This window comes from Capra hircus, chromosome 2 (assembly GCF_001704415.2).
Source record: "Capra hircus breed San Clemente chromosome 2, ASM170441v1, whole genome shotgun sequence".
NCBI classification, from domain to species: domain Eukaryota; kingdom Metazoa; phylum Chordata; class Mammalia; order Artiodactyla; family Bovidae; genus Capra; species Capra hircus.
This window is the reverse complement of record NC_030809.1, coordinates 102643189-102654130: the sequence shown is the minus strand read 5'-3', so window position 1 is coordinate 102654130 and position 10942 is coordinate 102643189. Positions and strand designations below refer to the sequence as shown.

Genomic DNA, 10942 nt, shown 5'->3' with positions numbered 1-10942 from the left:
GTAGGGGGAGAGGGCGGGGATAGAAACGTCAACCATCACCCGCTCCCCCCAACCCCCAGCCTCCTTTTCTTTCTCCCCTTCCTGCAAAAGCTGCACAAGTCTCTCATCCCAACCCCCGTCTTCCTCTACCTCCCACTCCCCCCAACTCCCCGCCCCAGCTATCCTTACAGCTCTGGGCAACCGCCAGGTTAAGCCCATTTGCACTGGGAAATTGACGCTGTTTGGGAGAAGAGAAACAGATCGATTGCCCTTGTGACTCCCCGCCCCCCTCCCCATCCCCACCCCCTCCGCTCCCTCCTTCCTTCCCTCCTCCGCCACCTCCCCTCACCCCGCCTCCTTCCCTCTCCCCACCCCCAAACCCTCTCACCCGCGGCAGTCCGGTGCGAGGTCCCCTCCAGAAGGTGAGGGGAATGGATTGGACTCCGGTAGGGAAAGCGGGTGTCTAGAAGTGGTGCTAATGGGAAGCGATTTCTGGTTTCAAAAGAGGATGCTCTGCCACAAAGAGCGGCTCGCGCGCTGGCCTGGGCTCTAGCCGAGGAGAGATCCCGGGAGAACTCCAGAGCTCGCGGGGAGCGCTCCTCGGAAGACCGGGGTCAACATGCCTGTTCGCAGGGGGCACGTGGCACCACAAAACACGTTTTTGGGGACCATCATACGGAAATTTGAAGGGCAAAGTAAGTTCATCTGTTCTCTTCTCTCTCCCTCGCTTTTCGCTTTGATAGTGCGCTTGGCGTCTGCCGCTTCCGAGCTGAGGAGACTCGGGGCTCCGTCAAGTTCAGAGACTGTGAAACGAGCCAGCAGGTTCAAATGGCAGCGCAAGTGTTCTCCCCGTGATATTAATTTTGATTTACATTTTAGATTATGGTCTCCATTATAGGAGGCAATTTGATCCTCCTCTCCCACTGCTCCATTATCTGCCTTGCTACTTAATGTCCTACTCTTCTACTCTCTTAAAGGGAACGTACTAGTGTAATGGGTTTATATTTCGTGGCTGTTTTATTGTAGACTTTTTGAAAGTCAGGAGCAGGGCAGAGCACACTATTGGAACGAGAGAACGTAAATGGTAGCAGCGAGGTAAATGTCTATGCAAGCTGTATTTTACTTCGGTTAAATTGCAAGGCTGTGGTGTGACAGGGATGCTTGCTTGCTGCTAGTTTATAGAAGCTAAACTTTGCATTGAACCAATGCAAATCCCAAGCAGGAGAATTTGGGGAAAGCAGTGTCTGATCCATGTTGATTCCCAAGGCAAACAGTTCATTATTTTAAGAATATTTGTGTCCCTTTATTACCCCCTTAAATTTCCACTGAAAATTTAAAAATTCAACTGTAATAAGTAAATCCCACAAAGACTGAATGCAGAGAAATGTAGTATTCTCGTGGGTACTAATTATAGGGAATAAATTATTGCTATATAAAAATATTGATTTTAGATCCTACACTAGTTAATTCATATCTGACGTTTCCTTTAAACTCCATTAACACACATTTAATTTTGCACATTGTGCGGTTATTTTGGTGCTGCGTTTGGTGGCGGGAGGATATAGTACCTTGTGTTCCAAAGAAACTTGTGTATCTTGCTTCATATTTTATTTGGGAATAGTCAATATAATCTATGATCAATATTAAGAAGCTCTTTGTATTAAAGTCCCTACTACTACACAAAACTGTGAGGTCACCCAAAGTAAAAGTGAAAAGGTAGTTAACATGATATTTACTGTGGGTGTGTAAATATTTTTGTCTTCTGGGTAATATATATTATGAAAAGGTGAACTTTTGCATTATCGAACTGCTAATTAATGTGAAACAGTTTCATTGCTAGTAGTTTCAGGATTTGTTATTTTTAACATGATGTGTGTCATATGCCTTAGAGAGCTAGAGAACAGCCAAATCCAGGAATAATAACTACTTTAAGAAAGTTGTACTCTGCGGGCCAAGGTTGAAGTGAGGAACCTGACAGCTACAGGATGCTTCAGTGTTTGGGCTTTGAAAATATTTACCTTACAATTAAATGGCATTCTGGAAATATCAGTGTGCCAGCTGCTTGTCTGACTGCTCATTAGGACCAAAGAGAGTTATAGGGCTTGAGAACTAAACTATTTGGGAAATGATACTCTTCAAATTTGAAGAAAAGCTTGTTAGTACTTTTTGTTAAAACTACTCAGGGGACCATTCATTTTAGTTTAAGGGTGTATGTGTCCAGGCAGTTAGTGGTTTGGGAAGTACCTGCATTTCAGATTTCCTGTTATGCAACAAACTGTTTCACTGTCTATAAGAATCTTGAGGAAGCTTTGTAAATGATAGCATACTGTCTTCTTATTACAGATAAAAAATTTATCATTGCAAATGCCAGAGTGCAGAACTGTGCCATCATCTACTGCAACGATGGGTTCTGTGAGATGACTGGTTTCTCCAGGCCAGATGTCATGCAAAAGCCGTGCACCTGTGACTTTCTCCATGGGCCCGAGACCAAGAGGCATGATGTTGCTCAAATTGCCCAGGCGTTGCTGGGGTCAGAGGAGAGGAAAGTGGAGGTCACCTACTACCACAAAAATGGTAAAGTTGATCTATTTAGGATTCCTTGTGTTTTATTCCATTGATGACATTTTGACAGTTGATTACTGAAAGTTCATAGGCAGAGAAACCCCAAAGAGTCAGTTGAAGATACATGATTTGTTTATAGTGTTGCAGAAATCAAGGAATGTGGAGACTCTCCTCAGTGGATAGTAGGTACAATTTCTTTTTTGAATGAGTATTCCGTACTCTTCAAAAGTGCAGTAACTTAATGTCACTGAAGACAAAATGCCATAAATCAATCTCACTGTTCCCTAAGGGGTAAAGGCTAGTAATTTACTGGTTGTGTTGATATGCATTTGGTTGGAGAGAAATACAGAATTTTATTTCAACTAGGGACTTACAGGCAAAGCAAAGTCTTACAGAAAAATGCCTATCTAAAATTAAGCCTGTTATAGTTACAGATATTTCTTGGCTCTTCAGCTTTATTTGATAGGCAACACCTTTTGGTTTTTTTTTTTTTTTTGATTCTTTTTATGCAAGATTAAGGATGACATATAGGAACTTATAAAACTGGTCTAGTAAACCTGTGTATATTCAAATAACAATCTATTCATGTGTTCAAGATTTATTCTAAAATAAGAAATGGAAAAAAGGAACTATGACATGTAGAATTATTGGTATTCATTTTTACAGCTGCAGCAAAACTGGCATCTGAAACTTAAGGTCATACCTCCACTTCAAGGGCACTTCTCCTTTTAGGATTGCTTTCGGAGCATAAGTACATTAGACCTCTAATAGTTCTCCAAGAAGTACACATTTAGTGGGCATGCATTCTTTAAATATATTATATATATATATATGAACTTATGTGTATAAGTATTCAGATATACCCATTTGAAGTATATACTTTCTCATGTATACACTTAATGATATCTGACAATTTGAAGCTTAAAGGCAAATAGATTAAAAATGAATGGTATAAGATTTGTTGATATTGCATTATCATTTTTTAAATTCTATTGTTAGAAATCAGTGAGGCAGAGGGTTATCTAATCAAATATTTAGGTAACTCTTAAAGTTTATAAATGAGTGATGTGTTATAATGACTCATCATTTGGTAAGATGCATTCTAACAGGGAAAAGGTTTAGCTCTTCCTCCTATTTTCTTATAATTAAATATTTCATGATAGAAACATACAATTATTAAACTACTAGATTATCCTTAACATCAATTTGAATGGGTATGAGTAACAAAGTATGACTGGAACAGGTCTGTATAACTTTGGATTAATCTGGAATGAAACCAGTTATATCATTATCAATCAAATAGAGTCTTTTAAAGTTCTCATTTCCCCACTACTTTTTAATCAGGAGGGTTGGCATGCTAGAAATAGCCCAGTTGCCCTGTTGTCTTGAAAGCATTTCTTGGACGAAAGCTCTCAGTACCCAAATGCAGCTCATCTTCTTTGTGTGTGTATGTGATGCCAACAGTTTGGACTTTTGGAATAATTTGAATGTCTTGATATTTTGCCCTTATGAATATCTGTCATGATGTCCCCGCTGTCTGTATTGTGGTTACTGTACAGTGTATTGGTCATAATATTTTCTGGTACATTTCAGAATTTTTTCAGCTTATAGAATTTAAGTATATAATTAATATGGACTATATAGTTCACTTAGATAACTATAATTTTCAAATTATATTTTCAGATAGAAAAGGTGTTACTTATTAAGCTGTAAGTAAATGGTAATGTTTTGAAGCCTAGTTTATTTTGTACAATGTGACTGTGTAAAATGGTCTCAAAACAATTTTTAAAAACATTTTAATGTGGAATCACAAACATGGATATAAAAATGTCTACAGTGAAGATGCTGGTACATTGACTAAGGCAAATCTTTCTATCAGTGATTGCTTGGTTATAATGAATTAAAATCTTGTTTTAGACAAGGAGTCTTTATTTGGAAGCTTGTTTAGACATATAAATATCAACTTTTGTTGATAATTTTGGTTCTGTTGGCTTCATTTTCACATGTGACTCAGTCTACAAGGACTTGAATATCTTTAGAATCAATGACAAATGCTGCCTATTTTGCTTTTTTTTTGAGTTGGGGAACATGAGGTGATGGGCCAAGCTTTTTTTTTTTTTCCCCCAAAGAAAAATATTAATTTGAATGACCTTTGTAAATTGAGAAGACACAGACAGACTTAATTTCTCTGAATGTAATCAACTTGTGTTTTTGCTACTAATACAACTGCCTTGAATAGAATCTTCTGAGTGTATTGGTTTTATTCACATGGCAACTAAAAAATCAGTTAGAGCTTGTGAAGTTCAAATGATTTGAAAGTCTCGTCTCTTAGAGACCTGCCAGCCAGCTCTACATTTATAAAAGCAGGGAAGGACAAGCACTAACGTTTTCATTGGTTTGTTTCCAAAAGTTTCCCTAAATCTTTAATATTGAGGTCATTTACTTGTGACAGGTTCTTGGTTTCTTAAGTGTACATGGCAAATGCCTCCTTTACTGATTCTTTGTTTAGCACTTCACTGGGATATGAATTGTGATGCAGTGTGCACAGTGAGCAAATTGAACAAAAAGTTGAGATATGCTGTTTTCCACTTTTTCCATTCATTCACATTGGAGTAGCAAAAATATGAGCATAGCCTTATTTCTGAAAGATTGTTTCCCACAGTGGCCCAGAGGCTCATAAGTAGTTTAAACTTTTGATCTACATGATGAGTTCACGTTGATTATGTGAGCCACATGGTCACTATTGTGAAGCAGTGCTTCCTACCATACTCCTTCCAGCGATTTTTTTTTTTTAACCAGGTACAACTGGGCTTGCTGTTTACTAGAATATCAGTTTTTATAAACCTGGTTATTTGCAGTAGGAATATTTGACAGCCCTTCCTTTGAGGATTCTATTTTACAGCGTAAGTCATTATTGCATAAATCATTCTTGGCAGCTGTGAAATATTGCTTGAGGTGATAAAGCTGTAAATCTTTTGACATAAAACTCTAATTATACAAAACTATAATTATGCTGAAGCTTATATAAGGACAAGCATGTATTTTAATAGCATAATATGTGCATTTTAAAAATACCTTTTTAGCAAAAGTGATTGAGAAATAGCAAACACTTCAATTATTAACCCACTCATAGTTTGGAGATGATGTTAGTGGTAAGGTAACAGAAGAACAATTTAGTTGGTCATACTTTAAGTTATTGCTCATCTGGTTTGGAGTGTGTCATGGAACAGAGCTGGCTAGTTGAAGTGCTAAAACCATTTCCATCAGATCTACATATGTAATTTTTACCTTAAATTATCAAGCCACTCTAAATATTTGGAAAGATCAAATTTCTCCGAAAGAAATAAAGGTCTTACCTTGGGAGAAAAACAGGACTTAAAATGCATTATTTTTAGAGATTAGAGCATTTCTGTATTTTTGCCACTATACTTTCAGACATAGTGCAAAGCCAGTTTTTTTTGTTGTTGTTGTTAGCAAATCAGAAATGCCCCTTTCTTTGTATTGCTTCTAAAGGACTAAATGATGAGAAAGGGCTGAGGGAAGTCTTTTCCTGATGTACATGGGGACCAGATACAGACAGGGCGCTAGTCATGTTGTGAAAAGTATGAAAGTTGCTCAGTCATGTCTGACTTTCTGTGACCCTATGGACTGTACCCCGCCAGGCTCCTCTACCCCTGAAATTCTCCAAGCAAGAATACTGTAGTGGGTAGCCATTTCCTTCTTCAGGGGATCTTCCTGACCCAGGGATCAAACTCCCATCTCCTACGCTGCAGGCAAATTCTTTACTGTCTGAGCCACCAGGGAAGCCCAGTCATAACAAGTTCCAGAGGTATCATTTGATTCAAATCAACTCAAGAAAGGTTTTGGTTTGGTAACACTGAATCTACCATCTCTAAGAATTCTTTGAAAAGACCTTATGGAAAATGCTGTGTTGTTAGGAGTAAAACTGAAGATGCGCACTGAGTGCCACCTCTCTCCAGGCACCTGAGAACTAGTGGGAGGAGACGCGAAGGATTATCCAACCATATCTCTACTTTCCGGATGTTTTTATCATAGGGTGATTAAAGTTCATTTCTATCTTCTAAATCCCAAGATGTTTTCTTGAAATTATTTTTAAAGAAAAAATACTACATAGACTACGAAATGAAGAAGCTTTTATATTAATGAAGAAAAGAACTTAGGGTTAATTACCATTCTTTCTTTATTCCTCAGAGCTAAAATAAACTTGTATATTTCCTCTTATTTTTTATTTGTGCATGATACAGACTTATTAAAGAAGCAATGAAGTTTAGTTAAAATTTCAATAGCTCAAAATAAATTTTATAATAGCTTTATAAAGTTATATTGCATGCCAATATTCAGATCTCTTAATTCCTGAATTGTGTAGTAGAGATAAAGATGGTAGTTTTGAGAGAAAAATTGAAGCATATTTTGTGTGTGTGTAATTCAGGCAACAAGAAAGTTTGCCAGGGAGCATCTTGCCTAGAATTTGTTTTGGTGTTCATTTAAATTTTCAGTTTGTACATTTTTCTGTTCTGTCCAATAGTATTTGGTAACAAGAGTAACATAAACTACATTTTCTCTTACATATCTAAATTTCATTGGGCTTGCCTAGTGGCCCAGATGGTAAAGAATCTGCCTGCAATGCAGAAGACCCAGGTTTAATCCCTGGCTTGGGAAGATCCCCTGGAGAAGGGAATGGCTACCCAGTCCAGTATTCTTGCTTAGGGAATTCTATAGATAGCTAAAGTCCTTGGGGTTGCAAAGAGTATATTTCATAGACTCAAGTAGAAGGAGACTCTAGTAGAAGGAGGAGTAGAAGGAGAAGGCGATGGCACCCCACTCCAGTACTCTTGCCTGGAAAATCCCATGGATGGAGGAGCCTGGTAGGCTGCAGTCCATGGGGTCGCTAAGAGTCGGACATGACTGAGCGACTTCACTTTCACTTTTCACTTTCATGCATTGAGGAAGGAAATGGCAACCCGCTCCAGTGTTCTTGCCTGGAGAATCCCAGGGACAGGGGAGCCTGGTGGGCTACCATCTATGGGGTCGCACAGAGTCGGACACGACTGAAGTGACTTAACAGTAGTTATTTTCTAGAGTTTAGATTTGATCAGTTGTATTTGTTGATAAAATAAGATTTCTCAACACTCCTCCTCATAGTTTGAAAACTTTACTTCATTTTCCAAGTGAAAACAAAATATCCTAAAAATTTGGGTGTGCACTGTTCACCTCTAAGCAGGTTTGGTGCTGGAAAGAAGCTGAATTGTCTGCCAGCCTGAGAAATAACTGCTCAGTTACTTTTTCACCCAAGGGGCTTGAGAACAGGGTCAGCTTAGGGCTGTAGGCATATGCTAGATTTAGTGGAAGGAACTAATTTCTCTGGCTTCTATTGGCTTCCAGTGTTGTTTTCATTTTTATTTTTTGGCTATAAATAGTCACTAAATCAATTACTAGCAGTCAGTGGCAGAGAGAGTCCTAGAATAATTGATTCATAGGGAAGTAGCGGTTTGGAGTATGAGATGTTAAGACATCAGCATTCATTTGGCCATCTAATCTAGAAACCTCAGGGTCATTTTCTGTTGTTTCCTCTCTCTCTTCTCCCTAAACCAACTGTTCACTAATTCCTTCCACTATTTACGTTTGAAACATTTCCTAATGGCAACCCCCCATCAATGCCAAGTGCCCTGTTGAAGCCCTCTTCATCCTTCTGGAGGAGAACAGACATTTCTCTCCCGTTGAAATTCACTCTCCACTATACCAGCAGAGAGCTATTTCTGAAATAAACAGTGATAATTATCAGAGTCAGGCATCCCTGTAAATGAATTTCATATACTAAATAATGAATACAACAATCCTGTAAGATACATGCTCTTATTATCCTTAGGAGAACCCTACACCCCATAGAGATGAACTTAGCAAGTCACACTTAAGTGATGATGCCCAAGCTTTTAAAAACTTTTTCATATTTTCTGCTTAATGTACTCAGGTCATACTTTGGCTTTAAAAGCTATCTTATCTCCTTAAAACTCTCACAAATAAAGTTCTGGACTCTTTAATACTTGGTGCCTTCAGAGTTTAACTCACTTGGGTTTTTAAGTAGAGTGTGTTTAGAGAACTAGGTGGATTCCCAGTTCTGACAGTTACTAGGTAAACTCAATCAAGATTACCTTCTTGGTGCCTCAATATTCTTTTCTGTTGTATATTTGAAAATAACATCTACTTTGTTAGGCCGATTGATTGTTTTATACAGAACAAAGTACATGGCATTATTCCTAGTATGATTTCTTGCCCATAAACTGTGCTTGATAAGTATCAATTAATTGAATGTTGGCAACTTTGTTTTTCTTACAAATCTTATGTTTCCATAATACTTCACTGCTCAAGAGTTTCTCAAAGAAGCCATGCCCTTTTATGTCACCACAGCTTTGTTCACCCTTCAGAAGTCTTCCATTATCTATAATAAACAAAGTCCCAGTGATTAGATTGTCTTTCCCTCAGCTTCTCACCCTGAAGAAACCATTATCATCTTTCCAAAGGCAGATCAAAACAAGTCTTCTGATGCCTCCACTGTTTATTCCTGAACCACTGCAACTCTCCCTTCCCTTGGTTCTCAACTCCAGTGTAGCACCCGGAGTGTACTACGTGTCATTATATGTTGTTGTTAATTTAGAGCTCATTCAAAGAAAATGCCAAGTCTTATTAATTTCTAAGTTCAGAATGTATGGAAAACTGTCTGGTATGAACTATGTGCTCAATTAGCATTCACACAAAGAATGAAGAGAGGATTAGTAATGCAACCATAAAATTGGGGAAACAAGAAACAGATCAGCATCAGGATAGGTTGTGAAAAGTGTAATTAAAGGGAAAGTGTGATGTTTTGATTTTTCTTATCTTCTCAAGAATACTTCTAAAGTGTTAAGAACAATTTCCAACATCGTTATATTAATGGACCTGTTTCTTTGCTTAATAAGGTATTAAATAACCTTCATAGTCTGTAGCTATGCTGATAGCTAGAAAAATATTTAGTAAAAATGATAAGCTATTGATTGGGAATTCGCAGTAATTAGTAGTAATAATCAATAGTTACCCATGTCACTCACTCACCAGTAAATCAAAATGATGCTTACTGGTGTCTCCAATTATATCCATATAGCAGCCAAAGTTCTTTTCTAACTTGAATTCATTGCTGTGTTTCACATAGTTCCCACAGGAACTTACAAGTTAGATAGTACTGGCATTTTATACCTAGTAGAACATCTCATTCCTCACTGTTTCCTTGAGAATTCTTAATTGACAGTGAAGCTTGATTTCAGGGTCAGTCAATAATGCGTGTTAAATCTAAAATTATAAAATTAGCTTATAAAAATATAAGTAATAATTCTTAATTGTTACTATCAAATGAACGCTTTCTCTCTTTACTCTGCTGTCTACATTTAGCAAAATTATAGAACCACCAAGAAGCAATAGAATCAGGCAGCAGTAAGACATTAATCACCATAGTGAAGAAATTTGTCCTATTACTGAACAATTAGGAAGGTCAAATTGCCACTTGTCACAGATGGGTTACAAGAAAACCGAGTACCAGCCTTCTATTGCCATGACTATTTCGTATCGTCCTCTTGCTTCTATAATTTATGTAAAATATCTAATTGAAAAAAACCAAGGCACTCTTTCTGTGAACAGCTTAAATTAGGACAGAGGTGTGTACAAGCTCTCCTGTGTGTGGTTTCCACTGTTGGGTGGTGTCTCACGCTACTTTTCCCTTCTGTTTACTGCTTTACTCCTGTCTATGGTGGGTCTCCGTTGCTGCATGAGGGCTTTCTCTAGGTGCAAGAGTGAGGGCTGCTCTCTGCTTGTGCCCTGTGAGCTTCTCGTTGCATTGGCTTCTCTTGTTACAGAGCATAGACTCCAGGTGCACAGGCTTTAGGAGCTGCAGCACGCAGGCTCAGTAGTTATGATTTGCTGGTTCTAGGGTATCTGGGTTTCAGTACTTGTGACACGTGGGCTCAGCAGTTGTGACTTGTGGGCTCCAGAGCACAAGCTCAGGAGTTGTGGCACATGGGCTTAGTTTCCCCATGACATGTGGGATCTTACCCAACCAGGGATCAGACCCCATGTCCCTTGCATTGTCAGGCAGATTCCTGTCCACTGCACCACTAAGGAAGTCCTACTTTTTACTTCTAAAAAGGGTAAAATAGCCTGGACTGGTGCTTGGTGAGCAAGAATTTAGAAGAAGTGAGAGAGGATTGGGGTGCATTTTGGCACTTAGTTGCACTCAGTTTGTAAAATAACTTCAAACTAAACCACACTGGTGAGCCTGGCAAGGCTGCCCAGGCCACTCTGCTTTTGTTTACCTGATTTTTTCCTCCAGGATGAAGAGTCAGAAGACAGCAGGTGA

At 38.5% G+C, this 10942-nt stretch overlaps 1 protein-coding gene across 2 annotated transcripts in view; it reads left to right on the top strand.

Moving 5' to 3' along the window:
• KCNH7 (potassium voltage-gated channel subfamily H member 7) overlaps positions 368 to 10942 on the top strand; it is a 528547-nt gene continuing 517972 nt past the window's right edge. For both annotated transcript variants that reach the window (XM_013969285.2, XM_013969283.2), the window contains exons 1-2: positions 368 to 674; positions 2323 to 2553. In XM_013969285.2, the coding sequence (XP_013824739.2) occupies positions 599 to 674; positions 2323 to 2553 (307 nt within the window). In that variant the 5' untranslated portion in view covers positions 368 to 598. The remainder of the gene's footprint in view (positions 675 to 2322; positions 2554 to 10942) is intronic.